The 20,497-nt window shown below is 40.1% G+C and overlaps 2 protein-coding genes across 2 annotated transcripts in view; both read left to right on the top strand.

The window, feature by feature from the left end:
* The window catches only part of LOC108673728, a 35,651-nt gene extending 31,927 nt beyond the window's left edge, over positions 1-3,724 (top strand). Inside the window, exons 5-6 of the mRNA XM_018161596.2 lie at positions 111-262; positions 3,600-3,724. Of these exons, the coding sequence (XP_018017085.1) occupies positions 111-262; positions 3,600-3,710 (263 nt within the window). The 3' untranslated portion in view covers positions 3,711-3,724. The remainder of the gene's footprint in view (positions 1-110; positions 263-3,599) is intronic.
* Positions 3,725-7,356: 3,632 nt separating this feature from the next.
* LOC108673726 (homeobox protein unplugged-like) lies at positions 7,357-18,757 on the top strand. Its single transcript, XM_018161593.2, has 7 exons — positions 7,357-7,763; positions 8,859-9,409; positions 13,710-14,144; positions 14,583-15,071; positions 16,011-16,128; positions 17,074-17,149; positions 17,830-18,757. The coding sequence occupies exons 1-7, from the start codon at positions 7,642-7,644 to the stop codon at positions 18,433-18,435; spliced, it is 2,397 nt and encodes a 798-aa protein (XP_018017082.1). The 5' UTR covers positions 7,357-7,641; the 3' UTR covers positions 18,436-18,757.
* Positions 18,758-20,497: the final 1,740 nt, after the last annotated feature.

Raw genomic sequence — 20,497 nt, 5'->3', positions numbered from 1 at the left:
AAGAGCAGGGCAGCACGCAAGACTTGCGCTTATTTTGTCTTCATCTTTCACTTCTTCATTAATTTATTCTCAAGATCTAACCAAGGCATTAACTTATCAACCGTGGCCAGGGTTGGGGTTGTTTGTGTTCAACCAGCGCCGCAGCCTCAACCGCCCCAAAGCCCTGGGCTGCGACCGCGGCTACGCCAACTCAGACTCGGGGGGATACTTGGACGACCAGTGCCAGTCCTCCTACACCACCTCCCACCTGGACATCCCTAAGGTGATCCTAGTCTCATGACAGCCAGTCCTCCTACACCACCTCCCACCTGGACATCCCTAAGGTGATCCTAGTCTCATGACAGTCAGTCATCCTACACCACCTCCCACCTGGACATCCCCAAGCTTATCCTACATCAAAACAAACCAATGTTTCGCCCCAGTCTAGGAAAACAATTTTTTTCTACGTATAAAAATCTCGCGGATAGTTTGTTCGTGTAAATTATGCTATCCCCAATATTGTATGGGCCCGCGTCGTCCAATTGTAAATAGAAATTAGTGAGATTTATCCAAATAGCGATGCACTTCTTGCCCTTGAGTGGGTCATCCTGACCCATTTTGGCCCGCCAAAGATTGCGTATCAGTGCTACGTGCGGACAATGTCACTATTTTGTTATGACGTATAGAAATGAAAGTGACATTACAATGTCACTATTTTGATATGATATCAGCATTGATAAGGCGACGGATCGATCTGTAAACGCATTTAATTCAATTTTATTTTGCCAACTCCATGAAAGAATTTTTTTTTGCTTTTTCATTTTTATGCGCGGCTAACTGGAGCGCATTCTGGGCTGTGAAATAGTAATTAATCTGAACAATATATCGGCCCCCACTAAATGATAATTAATTATTATATGACAGACATACACGTTGGTGTTGTGTGGCTGAACCCAAACCGTGATTAACCTTAACCGTATATGTTGTTCTCCTGCTTTTAACATCAAAATAATGATGTGAAATATTAATTAGTGGAAGATTAAACAAGCAGTTATAATTATCCATTTATTTAACCGCTACGATGTAACACGCCTTTAATACAGATAACCTAAGCGTTGCTTATTACCATTCGTAAACGATGAAATATGCGTTTGAGGTTTGGGAATTAACATCGTGTGATCAACAGTTTCTTGGGCCTTTGTTATAGGGTGCGAAATAATTTTGTTGATACCTCAAAGCACGTGCGAAAATAATTGCCATGTGCGATGGTGATTGTCTTCAGAATTCACCTTCACGGACAATCACCCGGCGCTGCGATTCGCCCTCAAGCAGCTGCGCCTCCGCAGTTTTCACCCTCTCCGCTGTTCCGTCTTTGGATTCCGTAAACCTCAGAGACGATGATTGCGCAGATCCGCCTTTTATATCACATTGCAGGGCTGCAATTGGCCAGAAGAATCGGCCAATGAGTACACCGCGCGTTGTTTACGCGCCTACAACGGAATTCTTTTCGAAATCTAAAAGCCGACTTTCGGCCGGGCGGGTTATGGCTTCTGTCAACAATTTAGGTCGAGCCTTTAAAGAAGTTAACTTCAAGGCTAACATTCATAACGTTTTTCCGTTACGTAAAATAGACGAAGAGAACACAAGCGTCCCTACGAAAAATGTTGTGAAGAACGACCATGACGTTGAAAGCGTTATTCATGTTCCGGAATACGACTTTGATTTCTGTGCGAGTGACGTCATTCGCATGAGTGACGTACGGGACGATGTAGTCGCTGTGAGTAGACGAAGCGTCGTCGCTGACGTCGTCTCTGGTAGACGCGCCGACGCAGAAGCTATCAAACAGTCTAAATACTCTGGTATGAAAGCTTCTAAACTAGCCAAAGACGTTGAAAACGTTTCCTCGAACGTCAGAAGCATTTTCAAAGAAGGTAACAGTCCTACGACAGACGAGAAATGTTCAATTGACGTTAAAAACGTGACTAAAGATGTCAAAACTGCTTGCAAAGTCGTTGAAAACATCGCTACGAGCGCCGAAAAGGAGGCTGAAGACTCGGAAAACATTTTCCGTAGTGTCGATAACGATCCGCACGAATGTCGTGGCAGTCAAGGTGCCGTCCTCGAAAAATCAAGCGATCGTGAAACCGCAGAAGGAAATGCAAGAGCTGAAAAATCTTTCATTTATTTACGTCGTCCAGAATCTAAAAATTTTCCTTTTGGCGCACTGAAAAACTCACCGAAAACATCTCATATCCTTAAACGTTTCGAAACTTCCGCTGCTGAATCAGAGGTTCCCAAAAATGTCGTCAAAACTACAAGTCTAGAAGCGGGCGCTGGAAAATTTGACGCGATCAAAAGCTCGGTAAAAGATGCAAAGCTCGGAGTAACGTCGATTAAGACGTTCAAAACTACGCCATGAACATCGTGTCCTTAGCGAGACCAGGTGGGCGAGCTTTGTGTTGACCTTTCTTGAAAACCATGGCAAATTATTGGCAACTGACATTCATGCGGCCACCAATAATCCGCCTTGAGTTTTCAATAAGGTAGTCTGCACACATTTGCCACAGTTGCAGTAATTTAGTTGAGGCATAATTACTAACAGCTCGGTATTTTATTATTTTTTAATGCCTCATCGGCCGCCACGCAAGTAGCCCCTGACTCAGCTCGAACATTTGTACGCCTGTATAATAATTAATAGGTCCTCGTGTGCTCGTATTTGTATCACTTGCTCATGAAAACGAAGTATAGCGCAGCGTAATCTCATGCGTAAGCCGCTCTGTAGTATTGCGTATAGCTTGGCTAAAACTGGCGATGGGCCCATACTTTGCTACGCTTGCGTAGTACAATCTTGCTCTGAGTCAGCCACTGTTGATTGCTAGCCTCAAGTGTACGTTGTACTTCATCGGTGTATCTTTTGTAAAATGTACATACACCCAAACGGTTCGGCTTGTTAAAAAAAACCTTGTAGGCGCTGATTTTTTCAAATCGAAAGTGACTTTGACTTCTGGACGACTGTTGGTGACCCGTACTTCATCATATGTTAAAACTGATTGGAATATTTATCTCAAAATATATTATTTAGTAGTTTGAATTCAGGACCTTAATTTTGTATCTGTTACGAATATTGATATTGACCAGTGGCCAGGAATGCAAACATAATCTTCTTTTCAATGTATTTCAAGTAATTCATTGAAGTTAGTAAAAATAATTTTTAATCATGGATAATTTAGAGAAATTATTAATTTGTAGTCATTCCGCTACCTATCGTGATCATTGTTTGTGGCTTTTGTTAGTTATTGAAACTTTATTAATTATTTTTCTTTCATAGGCTAATTGAACAAGATTTTTTAATGGCTGGAGTACCCCAATTCAGTGCACAATAATTAAAAATTGAACGCTTTATTATTTTTTGCTTGCTTCATGACCTTTTATTTTGTGGATTTTAATTTAATCTATTCATTATCTTCCTTTTTTCTAATTATCATCTTAACATGAAAAATAAAATAAGCAATTTATTTATTTCAATTTCAATCCCTTTAACTGTGAATTCTAAGTTGAGTAGAAATGCAAGTTCCCATTTCACTCAAAAGTTCTTGGTTTTGATGGAAGTTTTATTGCAGGGCTGCTCGGACGATGTCATCAGCCTCGACAACGACTCCTTCCTTAACAGCCTCGAGTCTATGACCATCCAGAACCTCTGGACCGACAACATCAAACACACCAAACTCTGAGAACCTCTGCTGGGCAAATCCAGAACCTCTGGACCGACAACATCAAACACACCAAACTCTGAGAATTTCAGCTGAGCAAATCCAGAACCTCTAAACCTGTCTCTTATACACATCTAGATGTGTATAAGAGACAGCATGGCGACGTAGCATGGGAATGTAGTGACTGACATGGCGACGTAGCATGAGAATGTAGTGACTGACATGGCGACGTAGCATGAGAACGTCGTGACTGACATGGCGACGTAGCATGGGAATGTAGTGACTGACAGGGCGACGTAGCATTAGAACGTCGTGACTGACATGGCGACGTAGCATGAGAACGTCGTGACTGACATGGCGACGTAGCATGAGAACGTCGTGACTGACATGGCGACGTAGCATGAGAACGTCGTGACTGACATGGCGACGTAGCATGAGAACGTCGTGACTGACATGGCGACGTAGCATGGAAACGTCGTACGTCGTGACTGACGTGACAATGAAGGAGCCACGTCACTGTACATTCCGCTATACGCAAGGCAATATACAACGCTATACATTACGCTGTATATGAAACGTTGAAGTTGTAACTGATGCGACGTTACGTAGACAGTCACGTCATAAAATAAAAAGCAAATCAAGATTGAAAAATTCAAGGAATATCAAAGCTTGTCAATATTTCAAATTGAATAACTAATCACATAACACAATCGAAATAAATAGTACATCTAGAAAATACTATCACTGTCGCAACATAAGCAATCAAGATAAGCAGAACATCTAGTAAGATAATTTTTATGTCTATTTATCATAAAGAAATTCCCTTGCACGTCCTGGACATGATAAATGGCGATCATTGGAGCCGACGCCGCGATAGGCTCTCGTGATCAATAAACACTTGAAGTTATCGTGATAATCTCGCACAGTAGCGATCAACATCGACATTTTCACGGACATTTATCGTGTTGGTCGTCATTTTCGGTTAAATTGACTATGGTTGTTGTTGCCTGTCATGTTTATTGTTCTTGCTGGTCATGTTTGATTGTTGTTGCTTGTCGTTGCTTGTCATGTTGGATTGCTGTTGCTTGTCATGTTTGATTGTTGTTGCTTGTCATTTTGATTGTTGTTGCTTGTCATGTTTGATTGTTGTTGCTTGTCATGTTTGATTGTTGTTGCTTGTCATGTTTGATTGTTGTTGCTTGTCATGTTGTATTGTTGTTGCTTGTCATGTTGGATTGTTGTTGCTTGTCGTTGCTTGTCATGTTGGATTGCTGTTGCTTGTCATGTTGGATTGTTGTTGCATGTCATGTTTAATTGTTTTTGCTTGTCATGTTTGATTGTCATGGCTCGTCATGTCCATCGCCATAAGGGCACTGCATATCGCGTGTGCTGGTCAGATAGCACATGAGTGCAGACTTGTACAGTTACGAGCACCAGCACTTGCACTCCTAAGCACATGTGCTTAAGTCCTGAAGGATCACTGCTTCTATGCACGTCCTCCACACGCGCCACACGCGCCACACGCACCTCACGCGCCACACGCGCTTCATGCGCCTCACGCGCCACACGCGCCACACGCGCCACACGCGCCACACGCGCCATACGCGCCACACGCGCCTCACGCGCCACACGCGCCACACGCGCCACACGCGCCACACGCGCCATACGCGCCACACGCGCCTCACGCGCCACACGCGCCACACGCGCCACACGCGCCACACGCGCCACACGCGCCATACGCGCCACACGCGCCTCACGCGCCACACGCGCCACACGCGCCACACGCGCCACACGCGCCACACGCGCCATACGCGCCACACACGCCTCACGCGCCACACGCGCCACACGCGCCACACGCGCCACACGCGCCACACGCGCCATACGCGCCACACACGCCTCACGCGCCACACGCGCCACACGCGCCACACGCGCCACACGCGCCACACGCGCCATACGCGCCACACACGCCTCACGCGCCACACGCGCCACACGCGCCACACGCGCCACACGCGCCACACGCGCCATACGCGCCACACGCGCCTCACGCGCCACACGCGCCACACGCGCCACACGCGCCACACGCGCCACACGCGCCACACGCGCCACACGCGCCATACGCGCCACACACGCCTCACGCGCCACACGCGCCACACGCGCCACACGCGCCATACGCGCCACACACGCCTCACGCGCCACACGCGCCACACGCGCCATACGCGCCACACGCGCCACACGCGCCATACGCGCCACACGCGCCACACGCGCCATACGCGCCACACGCGCCTCTAGCTTCTATGGCGCCACGCGCAATTCGTCACGAGCAAGAAAAAAAATATAACTCAGTACTCACTGCAGTGAGTGACAGAGAGCGCATTTTCTCGTCGACTAAAGCGTGGTCACGGACGGACAGACAGACGGACATGACGAGCACAATAGCGCCTTTTTTCCATAAATGAGAAAATGCGCTAAAAGTTCGAATGTTTTCCTATTCAAATTTTTTGAACAAATGTTACAAGGAGATGAATACAAAACTTTTGTCTCATTATAAAAATGCAGTGAATAGCAAATGCACAACATGAAAAGTAAAACAGAATAGGAAAAATGGTAGTATATTCAATATTAATTATTACTTTCAATGCGGTTGATTAAAAAAATGAAATTCATGGTTCGTAGGCGATGATATTGGAAATAAAATAAACTGGTTTCTGCATATTGTTCCTTGAGTATTTTAAACAAAAACACAAATTAAAAGATATATAGCGTATATTTTTTGGGGCTCGTTGATAATTTTGACATATCTAGGCGTTTTGTGAGAGTTTGTATATTGCCAAGGTTTGCACTTAAATTATATTTGAAAAATATCATTTAAACTTTTGTTGTATGATCAAGCTCATTCGTAATGTAGATTTGAAACGGTTTTGTAATAAGCTGAGAGTCATCGGAAATAAATGTTATATAGTCTCAAAAAACATTACAAGCGTTCACAGTAACACTAAAAATTTCAAGACTTGTCAAGTGTTTTAGTAAAGACAATAATGGCTTAATAGTCATCAAAAAGTTCAAATGAAACAGTTTGAACCCTTTAAAAAAACATCAGCATTATCATCAACTTAATCACGTAAAACAGCTTTAAAAAACTTCTATTATCCATTATATTTTAAAGAGGTCTGGGCGGCTGTTTTATCTAGAGTTGGGCAATCGTCGTGATCCTGTATTGCCGATCGCAGATCTGTAACGATCCTTGAATGTAGTATTGAGATCAGAGCCGAACTCTAGGGCTCATAGTGCCAGAGATAAGGCAGAGATAAGGCCTCCAATAGACCAGATAACAGAGATACTGCCTCTGAGATCAGGCTGACGGCAGCGGCTCACAGTGTACCCAGGGGCTGTACCAGCTGCGTGCTCTCCATCTCATCTTTAATTTGCTCAAAAATTTATTGTGTATTCATACATTTATATCCAAAAGTTGCTACTCATCAACCTTGAGAGATATTTTTATGTTTCAATATGAACAATAATTAGCAGGCTCAGGAATTTGGCAGTATTTTCTACCGCTGTTTAAAAAAAATAAAAATAATAATAAATGAATTTTCTTGCAAAATAAAGTGAGATTTAAGGCCTGACGAGTCTAGCAGTTTTTCGCTCGTGTTGAATTGATCATTCTAAACACACTATCAAAACATTCATGTGTGAACTCGCGTGATGGAAAAGTGTCATAAATTTTAGCGAGATGCTCAAGTGATTAAATTAAAATTAGTGATGACAAATTAATGATGATATTTGCCACGGATTGACATGATGTTAATTTATTGATGAAGCATGATGGAAATTATCGTCTTATTCAAGAACATCATTAACTCTTGTTCATTTACTTTTAATTAAGTTGGAATGAATATTAGTTAATCGCTTGTTAGATTAATGCTCTAATTGTGGAGCATTAGTTGGTCGTGTAATGTACAGTGGAGGTGAGAACAGTTCGTTCAGTGTACAGAAAAGTGTACATGCCAGCCCTGGGCAAGACCAAGGCTGGACTAACCTGCTGAGTTCACCTCAACTTTCCCCTCAACATGACAGGTGCGTGTATGTTGACATACCAACACCACATCAACATGACAGGTGCGTGAATGTTGACATACCAGCAACACCACATCAACATGGCAGGGGTGTAGATGTTGATATACCAGCACCACATCAACATGACAGGTATGTAGAAGATGTTGATATACCAGCAACACCACATCAACATGACAGGTGCGTGTATGTTGATATACCAGCAACACATCAACATGACAGGTGCGTAGATGTTGATATACCAGCAACACATCAACATGACAGGTGCGTAGATGTTGATATACCAGCAACACATCAACATGGCAGGTGCGTGTATGTTGGTTGACATACCAGCAACACATCAACATGACAGGCGTGCACAACCTATGATCAAGTTGTGCCCATTTTTACAATTCGATCAGTACTTTTAATGCCGTGCACAAAAGGCCTATCAACATAAATATAATATATTTTACACTATTTTTTTTCAATTCGACTTGATCCCAAAAATGTATGGTTGAGCGACCGACCACAATTTCATTTTCTAAAAGTTCTTCAAAATTTAGGAGAAACTTTTCGCCAAGTTATTGTTTCAAGGAACTTCGATGATGTTGGCAAGAATGAACTAATTGGTTCATTTTGGTTCATTTCTCCTTAGCAACATTCAATATAAATTATAGAACTGAATGAGTATAGATAATGGAGATTGAAAATTGTAAATATTTTTGGTTATTCTCATCTCGCTTTAATATTTCGATCTGACAATTTTAGACATAGACATGTGCTAATGATTGTCTAATAATGATTGTTAACATGGAGCTAACGTCGGTTATTGTGATTGGTTGCCAGTGATGACAGTTGGCAATACTAAGTTCCTATAAGGAGATTTTTATCTAAAATTAATTGGTGTGGCAATTGCAGAATAATTACAATATTTTCAGTGAAGATTCTCACGAGAAGAAATTTTTTACATGTTAATTTTTTTTCTGCGAATGATTAATTTTTAAATACGATCTATTGTATTGTAGCCATATCAAGAAGATTACGGAAGGGTATTCCTAGCATTGTTGTTGTTGCTAGCATTGTTATTGTCGCAGTTGACATAATTGTGATGTGCAGACATGGCGCCTACACAGACTCAGAGCTGCTCTGCACCAGCTCTGACGCTGCTCTGATCGTCCCCGCGGAGCTCGCTGCCCCCGACGTCCAAGTCAAAATAGAGGCGACACAAACTCCCGAATTCCTCAAAGAAAACTTTATTGAATGTTCAGACCCTCTGAAAAACATTATATTTTCTGAATTAAAAGACAATAAGTTGGATATAAAACTTCTAGAAACTCAAGGTGATAAATACGGAAGCTTTTATGATAACTTCTCTGCAGTCACACCGGATTTGTGGTCCAAATCCATCGTGAAAACCGAAGTTCAAAGTGAATTAAACTTGAATGAGAACTCGAGTTGTGTTGACCCCAACTTTGAGGTCAGTAAAGCCGAAAACGGTGACGACACTCACAGCAGAATCAACAACAGGAACAACACCACAACAGAAGTGTACGACACCAACAGTAGAATCAACAACAGGAACCACAACACAACAGAAGTTTTCAACAGAACCAGCCCAGCGTCCTGTCTTACGTCTGGCAGTGACGGCTCGTCGGCAGCGTCCAGTGGTTCGTATGCATGTTAATTATTTCTTTACTTGGGCATGATGATTATCAGGCTTGATGTTTAACAGGCTTGATGTTTATCAGGCTTGACGGTTATCAGGCTTGATGTTTATCAGGCTTGATGTTTATCAGGCTTGATGTTTATCAGGCTTGATGTTTGTCAGGCTTGATGTTTATCAGGCTTGACGTTTATCAGGTTTGACGTTTATCAGGCTTTGACGTTCACTAGCAGTTTATCAGACTTGAAGTTTATCAGGTTTGATGTTCATCAGCTCTATTTTATGTTATAATTATTTATCAAAAGGCCAATTAGCATTGAACATACGCAATAAATATAGATTTTTATATTTATTCATCGTTTATCAGAACTAATATGCTTCAAAACTTGCTCAAATCAGTCTTGATATCACCCGGTGTCAATATTTGTTATTTTCTATATTTACCTTATTTTGAACCCACTCATTTGTACAGGTACCGGACTTGAAACTAATTCACTTCCATTGTAATTAGTATTAAATCACTATTATTAGTTACTTGATAATTAATATCATTTTCTACTGACATTCACCAGACTTATTGCTATTATGAACTTATTGCCTACAAAATTTCAGGTGCAATTCAGACATAATATTCATCCTTAATACGTGATATTCCAAGTTAATGCGTAATATTCATGCTTAATCGAGATATTTATATTTATTGCGTAATACTCGTAATAATAATTAAAACTCAGAAGCAATATTCGTTGCCTCCAGGATACTTTCTCTAAAGTTTCGCCGTACGTTGAGCGCAAAGGACTTCAACATAACACGAGTTTAAAATTTTGAAATATATGACATATCTAAAAACTGGGCTTCAATTTCGGGTATTGATGAAACTTCATGAACAATTCAACGTGAACGAAGAGTTTTAATAATTCGAATAGATAAATCCATATACTTTATATCCAATTTACCTTTCTCTAGCAACTGTAGCTTTGCTCTCCCCTCTGCTAAATAATTAATGTGTAAACTAAGGATTATTAGTTTGAGACTTCACAAACAACTAATGCTGACTCTGCAGAGCAGTCGCGACTCTGGACAAGTTAGGGAAAAATTGCATAAGCCACTCATTTAAACCAAACATGAGTAACAAATTCCGTAGATTTTTCCTCAAGCTCTTCTACACACAGAAAATTTGTTAGTGGAGACTGAAGTAAATGTGTGGCGAGTGTGTCGCAGCACCGGAAATAACGAATCACATGTGCATGGTGGGATATTATATTTTCGTGCGCATGTATAAATTGTATTTTTACGTCCTGTATATACATCTCATACATTGAATATACGTTGGGTAATTGTTTGTTATTACTCGAGTAACAGGGTAACATTTCTGTAATGTGTAGTAAAGCAGATAATTGCACCGTAGAATGTACATAGATAATCTAACATAAAAATAAGATATGCATGCATAAAGAAACCAGGACGCAGCATCCAACCGCCATAATACGACAAGCAAACTACAGCAGACAGTAGTAGACAGTACATCAGGCAGTAGACGGTACATCAGGCAGTAGACGGTACATCAGGCAGTAGACGGTACATCAGGTAGTAGACGGTACAGCAGACAGTAGACGGTACATCAGACAGTAGACGGTACATCAGACAGTAGACGGTACATCAGGCAGTAGACGGTACATCAGGCAGTAGACGGTACATCAGGTAGTAGACGGTACAGCAGACAGTAGACGGTACATCAGGCAGTAGACGGTACATCAGACAGTAGACGGTACAGCAGACAGTAGACGGTACAGCAGACAGTAGACGGTACAGCAGCCAGTAGACGGTACAGCAGACAGTAGACGGTACAGCAGACAGTAGACGGTACAGCAGACAGTAGACGGTACAGCAGACAGTGGACGGTACAGCAGACAGTAGACGGTATACAACTGGCATAATAACATTATACACGCCACTGCAGAACACAGACATTGAGCAATTATTCTTGACATCTGTGAAAAAATAGTAAACAATAAACCGTTTTTGTTGTACAGTAAGCAATGACTTGTTCCAATGTATACAGTATAGAGTGAAATGTTAACAGTAAATCACAGTACACAGCAGATAGTTGACGGCAGACAATAACAAGTAGACAGTAGGTTGTTAACAGTAGCCCGGAAACAGTAATATAGACAAGAAACTGAAGGAAGACAGCAAACAGAAGACCATACAGAGTAAGAAGCCAAACTTGATGAACATTTAGCAAACAGTGAGTGTCAGACATCAGACTGCAGACCACAGCCAGCAGACAGTATACAGCAGACAGTATACAACAGACAGTACATAGCAGACAGTATACTGGCATTATACAGACAGTATACAGCCAGTACAGACAGTAAAGACAGTAAAGACAGTAAAGACAGTAAAGACAGTACAGACAGTACAGACAGTGCAGACAGTACAGACAGTACAGACAGTACAGACGGTACAGACAGTACAGACAGTACAGACAGTACAGACAGTACAGACAGTACAGACAGTACAAACAGTACAGACAGCAGACGACAGTCAGGCCGGGCGCGCAGGATGCGACCCTCGCAATAAATACCGGTGTCGGATGAGGGTCAGTTAATTCCAGGTCATAAAGTCGCTAAAGGGAAGACGCTTTTTTACTTAATGAGGGTCGCCCGAGGGAAACGTACAGACCTGCATGCGACAAAATTGTCTTTTCCGACCGAGGGGCTGCGTCTTTTTTATATTATTGCTTTCTCTTTTTGTTGAGAAGGGAAGGATGTCCTCGGTCCTCTGATGAAGATATCCTACGAGACGGAACTGAGGGACACTGAAATATTCCTACACTTAAAACATAAGCTACAAACAGCGCGGATTTTTTTGTTTCATAGTTTATCCTGAGTTTGGTTTATTTTTGCGGGATAATATAGAAGAAATAAGGCAATGAAGATCATGTAGTAGATGAGGCAAAAAGGCAATGTGTTTTGAACTAATTTTTGTTTATCAATATTTTTGCTGAATATTAATAATAATATTGGTATTTATTATCACTATTATTAGTTAATAATATTGATATTTATATTGATATACATTCTCTAGGGCAGGATAAAGAATGAAGTGAATGAACGTGTCACTGAAAAGACACTTTGCTGAATGATATTGCATAATTTAAGTGACGTTTTAATTCTGAAGGAATTTGTATTTGAATTAATTCGAAATGAAGCGAATATTTAGCGTTGCGTTATCTCTTATCTTTACTATATCGTCGATATGTTGAATAAAAGTGAGACCGAAGAACAACAACAGTCTGTTTCAACAGACTTCGGTCTGTTGAAACAGACCGAAGATAGAGAATTAGATGATACAATGAAGTACACAATATGGGATATGCGGTGATATATAATTTCACCAAATCGGATTTTTTTTTACCTATATTCGTTCGAATTTTCCGATCACTTCTCTAACAACATTTATTGCCAAGGCTCGAAATTTTACCTTTGTTTTGGGTTTTTGGGATGCATGAAAGTTAAACAAGGAATTTGTCGCATTCAATAAAAAACAATAACTGGATTATTTTTCTCCATGTCATTCAATTTCTGATAATGATGAATGAAAACATTTTGAAATAGATAAAAATTGAGTTCAGCCATTTTTTTCTGATTTTGGCTGCATTTGGAATAGTTTGCCATATTTTGGGCTTTTTCTTGTACGTAAATTAATAATTGTACGAAATTAGTGGCTTCTGCGGCCTTTCCTTATAAGCTGAATTTATACATATTAAAAAAAATTAACGAGTCATATTGTCCAAATCGTGACTCAATTTCTCCATGTAGCACTGATACGTTCTTTTATCGGGAAAACTGAATCAAGGTGACCCACACAAGGGCATAAGTGCTTAGCTGTTTGGACAATTTCTCACTGATTTCTCTGAATGCTTGCATGGTCTTAACCACAATTTTAAGTAGTTAGCGCATGGAAATGATTTAGCAAGGAAGGAAGTATTAACTTTACTGAATCGATTTGCTTCGATCTTTTTGGTTTCCAGACGTCTTCAGTACCCTTGTCCTTTATTTAAATATCTCCTGATACTTCTTCAGCTTATTTGTAGTTACCCTTCCAATGATATGACTTGACCAGGTTATTCGTTTTAGTGTACCCTTTATTGTATTATCGTAAGATTGAATATTAGAGTATCTAGATCATTGGTAAATGCCTGAAAGTTTAATTGTTTTACAAGAGATAAAAATCTCTTGTAAAAATGTAAATATACACTGAAAATCAAGAGATTCTTTAACAAAACTCTGCTTCCCCAGATTGCCGACCGGTGGCCGTACCTACGTCAGATCCCAGCTTCTCACCTTTGCAAATTCCTTTCCCTTCCCCCCTTCAATCCATTCAATCCTCGACTTCACCTTTAAATCCACTAACGCCTTCATCGTGCCCTTCTTCAATCTCCTTCTCCAAGTCAGACCTTCTTTCTTCTTACTCTCCCACACTCACCTCAACTACTTTCACCCCAACTTTTCAACCACAGTCTGTCCCGTCTACTCCTTCCGTCAGCGATCCTCCTACAATATCTACTTCCAGTCTACCCTCAAGTCTACTCAGATCTTCGTTATATGCAAGCGACGTCAAGCCAGGAGAAACTGCGTATCAAAACGAGCTTTTTTTCAGTTCAAGTGCAAATTTTCGGAACGTCGAGACAGGAATTGGTTCTTCGGTCGGCGTACCCATTGACCCCAGCCCAGGTTTGTTCAGAGTATGCGTTGTGTTAATACAAGTTACTATCTTCTTATCCAAATATTAGGCATTTGAGATATTATTGAATTACAATAGGACGACCACACTTGAAATGCGTATTTTATTGAAGCTCGGTTTGGTGGAAGACTTCTATAAGTATTTAGACTCGGGTTTGTTAACCATGAATTCATTGATTTAACCACGATGCTTATTACTGGAGTAGGATAGCCAGAATTAAGAATCCTTTTTTCATCAATTATAAGCCACTAGAAAGTAGGGATGATTAATTTATATGAACAAATGAACAAATATTTTCAAATGATAGTTATTTGATTCGACGATAAATTTCAAAGGTTTTTTATTACTGGATTAAAAATTCTATTAATTCGATTGCATTGTGATAAATCAATGAATTATTCACTAACCTAAGTACATCTGCCACGCAGGCTGCAGTCCTTCTACAGGTGAATCGCGCCCGCTTCACCAGGCTTCAATGCTTACTTCAACTCAACCAAATCTCAACCTGCAGTCCAACCTGCCAAACTACACCCAAATATCCAACCAAATTTCAACCACCCAACCACATCAAATACATCAGCACTCTCTACCTAACCCAGCTCACATCACATCTCCTAACCTCTCTCTACCACACCAAGAGAACCTATTACCTCAACCCAACCCATTTCCAACCTACGATTCAACCTACCAATCGTATCACGACCAGCTGTTCAGGAGTGGTAGTAACCATCTGAGTAGTAAACCATCGCACCATTTACCAGCTTACAACTATGTAGGCCAGTACCATGCTAATAGTTCAGTGGTAGATCAACATAGGGACGGTGAACAACATAGACCTATGACATATCTTGATCCGAAGACGTCCCCTGAGCATCAACAACATTCGCAACCAGACTCAACTCAATCCAAGTTGGAGGGTATGTTTGAGTTGAAAAACCCATTTAAGTAATTAATAAGCCTCTCTTACCTATTGTTGTTAGTCTTTATTTATTGTACTCGTAATATATTTAATTGTAAAGAAATATAGCTGTTAGTTTGATCTTTGTAAGGACCGTCTATATCCCGATACTCTAGTAGGTATATCATCAGAAACGATTAACCCTATATACATGTCCTTTTTACGCGATGAAGAGGTAATAATAGGCTTCGCATTAATCTACGTAGATAATTATTTAAAATACATTATTAGCTATATTATTTGCGTAAGTTACATTATGTAGACATAATATTTTACTTTAGCAATCCCATGAAATTCCCCGATATAGTGCTGTATGGGGTTTATTAATAGCTATTAATTGTTAATGCGACAGATGTTTGGTAGAAGACTTACCAGCTACAAATGGATAATAATAAACAAAGTAGAAAGTAGACTCATAGAAATATATTATTGTGATATTATCGATATCAATCTTAACAATTATGAATAAAATAATATTTCCTTCAGCAATGCTAGAAGCAACAAACAATGTCGTTGCACTGTTATGAGCTTGCCGCGTTGCACTGTTGCCGCAAGCACCGCACTAATTAAACAAAATACTAAAAAATCAAATCATGCTGAAATTTAGAGCTTAATACACATTTTCTAGTAAAACTAGTGCTACGTACGAGTAAAATACTCACATTTCGCCTCATGAAGGGATTCGGGAAAATATGTGTTGAACACTTATTGTCAGTCCACTTACATTAGATAAGACCAGTGCTGAATATCATGGTACCGATGTTAATAATATTAATTGCATTATATTCATGGCAATATATTGAATTTTAATTAATGTGCGGACAGACGTTAATGTTAATAATATTAATTGCATAATATTCATGGGCAATATATTCAATATTAATTATTGTGCGGACAGACGCGCTGTCGGACGGCGAGGCAGAAGAAGCAGCGGACGGCGACGCGGACCCGCCGAGCAAGAAACGCAAGCGCCGGATCCTCTTCAGCAAGGCACAGACCAACGAGCTCGAGAGGAGGTGATATATATCAACGTAAAGAACCTATAGAAAATAATATATACAAATCGAGTATGACACTTACATTTATCTGATTTGCATTTGAGAATTACCAATATTCGATTTGACGCTTATGTCTAAATTGCGATCCATCGACCGAAATCCCCACTGGTCGGTCGACAATAAGCTGGCCGGTCCATCAACTAAAATATGGTATTCGTCAAGTAGTGAATTATGGAATATTTAAATACGATAGTGAATATGAATTAATATTACGTCCATTCGATGACTCGTGACAGATGCGGAGTGACTGACAGTGAAAGTCAGAGCGTGAAGAAGCGATAACAAAAATTCTGTGCTAAAACAGAGACTACAATACGTGATCAATGACGACATGATAAAATTTACTTGACGTTTTCTTTGCTTTTAAAATTTTTGTATATACAACAAAATTAAGTAACGGAACAATGGCTGGCACTGTCCTGTGGGAGTTAGAAGTTTACACCATTATTACATCATAATGACGACACAACATAATTTATATGTGATTAGTAAGACGCACTCAAATTGGTATGGAGCTGTTATAAATTCTACGTTTGCATTTACAAAATTTGCATAATTAAAACTTTACCTATACCGTAACTTGCAGTATCGCTTCGAAAATTCTGCAGCGTCAAATGAAACCGTAAAAATATTTTAGTTGAGGTTGATTGTTAGGCAGCTGTAACTAGATTGTTACACTGGAACTATATATTACTTTAATCCTGATATATTCATAGTGAAGTTAATGTAGAGGAGCCAAGTCCAGGACAATAGATCAGGCTTAGTGCATTCAAAAGTCAGGGCAGGCGTAACTTTCGAACAGTTTTTGATTGTCTTGAATAATTTTGTTTGTATTGATGACTTCGAATTTCATAAATTTCGTAGTAAATCAATTTTCATTTTGATATGCAAATTGGCGTGCAGGTTCCGACAGCAGCGCTACCTGTCGGCGCCCGAGCGGGAGCACCTAGCAGCGCTAATTAGCCTCACCCCCACACAGGTAACTCCCTCACCCCTTAACCCCCTCACTACCCTCACCTCCCATAAGTCTCCCTCACCCCTTCATCCCCTCATTACCCTCACCTCCTATAAGCCCCCCCCCCCCTCACCCCCACATTCACTAGCATACACAGTTATCAAATGGCAGATATTTACACCCAGAAAATGAATGGATACTATTGTCCAACACGCGATACACGTGCTGCACATGGTGCTGATGCTTCCATTTGCCGAGCAAAACTGGGTCACGATTATCTACACAGAAACAAACCTATAATCTGTATTAGGACGCAGTTTCACTCATTTTTTGAGTGTACATGCTCATACCATCAATTCACATTAATGATGCTATTTACTTTCAATTACATTATATAATATTTGATTAGATCTTATGTGTACCATCAATGAACTGAATGAAATTAGCGGTCTTCAAGTGATTTTTCTGTGGAATAATACTAATAGAGTGCAAAACATTAATTTCGAAAATTGTTATGGTCAGCTTATGGTTTTTTAAAAATCTATAAAAATTGAATACAAGTTTGAAATCGACAAAATTTTCTCAGCTCATATTGTTAGCTGCATTGAATTTTTTTATTGTTTGGGTTCTTCTCGACTGTTTTGCATTGATTTTCAATTGGAATCACCAGCATTTGATATAATTTTTACCTTTGAATTTGACAGGTAAAGATATGGTTCCAAAACCACCGCTACAAAACAAAGAAACAAAGAACGGACTCTAACGGGCCATGTTTAGGGGGAATGATGGGCCCGTTATCACACATGACGTCTCCAAGACGAGTTCCCGTGCCCGTGCTCGTACGGGACGGTCAGCCAGTTAACCCGTCCGTGTCCGGTCTCCATCCCACTCAAAATACCTCCATGAACGGTACGTCTGCAATAAACGGGTCAACGGGCGTCAACGGGCCATCTGGAATCGGTGGGTCAGCGGGACTCAACTCATCGTCGGGACTCAACGGGTCGCTGGGGCCCGTTCAAAACGTCGGGAATTATTCCCAGTTCTTGGAATATTCCCACCAGTCCATGGAGTGCTCGAACCAGGCTCGTGGTTCTCAGTCTCACGCTGGGTTCAACCATTCGAGCTTCACATCGAACTTCCACCCAACGGTGTCCTACAGTCAACCCTACCAAGGATCTTTTTATAGCAACCAAGTTTTGGGACAACCGCACGGTTTGGATGAAAATGGCTCAAATTTCTCTCAAATGATGGCCGCTCCTTCGTTTTATCCATCCGGAGGACTGAATTTCACTGGGGGACAAACCACTTGAGAATTGGACTGGATAAATGATCCAAAGTAGAAGGTGTAGACTGGAACATTTTTCCTCAGCTGGGTGAGTGGACTGGAAATTTTTTCCCAACTGAGAGTTTTGACAGAAAAAAAACTTCCGAGCTGCCAGCGTGGGTAGAAAATTTGGTCTAACTGGTATAGTGCGGACTGGAGTAAAGTTCACCAGCTTATTATGTGTTCTCTAATTATATTGGCGTGGAACTTGAGATGAAACGGAAATCTCGGCAAATATCTGCGTATTTGTGACTCGTGAACGAAAAATGAATAAAATTTTTTGTTTTATTTACGTTCAGCAATGAATAATGGATAAAAATTTAAAGAAAATACTGTATGAACTTTTTAAAATTGTTTCAAGCCATACTAACTGAAGCTAAGCTCAAGATAATTATTTTAAAAGCAATTGTTCATGTTCACCCAATCGTATGTAGTTTTTTACGAATTCAAAGAGTTCTTCTCTAATCAAGAATGTTGTAGCAGTGTTCAAATATGTTGTCGCTCATAGAGATAATTAAGGCAATTTCGAGTTGGTTCAATAATAAAATCTAGTCCAAGAAAATATTTTCGAGTTGTAAATTTGTTTGTTATGAAGCTTGAATGGGGAGTTTGCTATTTAACTCGGCACACAGCGGGCCATCAGATTATGAGAGACATTATAAGAAATTTTCAGTTAAGAAGCTACTAAAGTTTTTGCTCTAAGAGAAATGTTATGTTGAATTGTGTTCTGAAAATTAAATGAAAAATATATGTATTCACAAATCATAACGCATTTACAGAATTTGAATCGAATCTAATACAAATGAGTCTCGAAGATAATATACGAGCTGTCGGTGACAATTGAGAATAAAGTTTGAAAAGTTAATGCGAAAATTATATACATTTTTTAAAAATAACTGCATGGTCTCAGGTAATGAATATACAAATTATAGCCTTCGATATTGCGAACAAAGTAATCGAGCGACATGAAATGTCTTCATACAATTTTGTAAATAAAATTAGGGATATTTTATGAATAGTGTTAAAACTTGTAATTTGTGTTCATTGCTCAAATGGAGGTGAATCCTCGATATGTTTTGTTATTTTTTTGGGTGTGTTTTGTGTGTGTGGGAGCTGGAAAAAAGACGACTTTTATTGAGTTCTTTTATGAAGTCAATTGACGTCTGCAAGAGATGTCTAAAAAGAAAACTTTTTTAATGTAAGGAAGAACAAAGACTTAAAACTCGGCCACATCATCAGCCACAAAGCTTTCTCCATTAAACGTTTATTTTTCCGATAGGGTCGCGGTTTTATAGTTTGTAAATCCCCGTATAGTTTATTCTGTTGATCTAAGAAAGATTCGGTCATCAGATTTAAGAAAACAAGAGCGATGTCTCGAGCCTCTGAACAATGAAAACGTTAATGAATATGAATATAATGAATTTAATTTTTCCAGATAAAAAGCGTCACGTGTGTTCCTAGTCTTTCCGGTTTGCTAATAAAATTTTACACAACCGTCTTTTTTTCTTAATGTTAGCCTTTAATAACTTTCTGGCCAGGGACACAGTAGATTTTTGCAGTTTTTCAACAAAATTTTTGTTCTAACAAGCGAATTTTGTTGAATTCTTCCTTTATGAATTTTTTTTTTAACTTTTGCGTGGACGCGGGACGATTAAATTTTATTTGATTGGGGGTTAGAAATGCAAGGAGCAACGGGTGAAGGATGCGAAAAGTTTGGATTGCGATATGACTGCGATTTTGAAGGTCGAAAAATTTTGTGTAGTGAAGTTTAAAAGCTAGACAGAGAAGAGAAGGGGGAAGAAAAGGGGAAGAGAAGGGGAAGAAAAGAGGAAGGAAAGGGGAAGAGAAGGGGGAGAGAAGGGGAAGAGAAGGGGAAGAGAAGGGGAAGAGAAGGGGAAGAGAAAGGGAAGAGAAGGGGAATAGAAGGGGAAGAGAAGGGGAAGAGAAGGGAAGAGAAGAGAAGAGAAGAGAAAGAGAAGGGGAAATAAATAGAAAGAGAAGGGGAATAGAAGGGGAAGAGAAGGGGAAGAGAAGGGGAAGAGAAGGGG

This window comes from Hyalella azteca, unplaced genomic scaffold, assembly GCF_000764305.2.
Source record: "Hyalella azteca isolate HAZT.00-mixed unplaced genomic scaffold, Hazt_2.0.2 contig17243, whole genome shotgun sequence".
Lineage (NCBI taxonomy): Eukaryota > Metazoa > Arthropoda > Malacostraca > Amphipoda > Hyalellidae > Hyalella > Hyalella azteca.
The sequence above is the reverse complement of the archived record's forward strand: the minus strand, read 5'-3'. Positions and strand labels throughout refer to the sequence as shown.

Excerpts from the sequence above, each read along its gene's own strand:
- LOC108673726 (XM_018161593.2), top strand. The coding sequence starts at position 7,642 with ATGTACAGTGGAGGTGAGAACAGTTCGTTCAGTGTACAGAAAAGTGTA. Across the intron at positions 7,764-8,858 it reads CTTTCCCCTCAACATGACAG|ACATGGCGCCTACACAGACT; the intron begins GTGCGTGTATGT and ends TGTGATGTGCAG. Across the intron at positions 15,072-16,010 it reads AACTCAATCCAAGTTGGAGG|ACGCGCTGTCGGACGGCGAG; the intron begins GTATGTTTGAGT and ends TTGTGCGGACAG.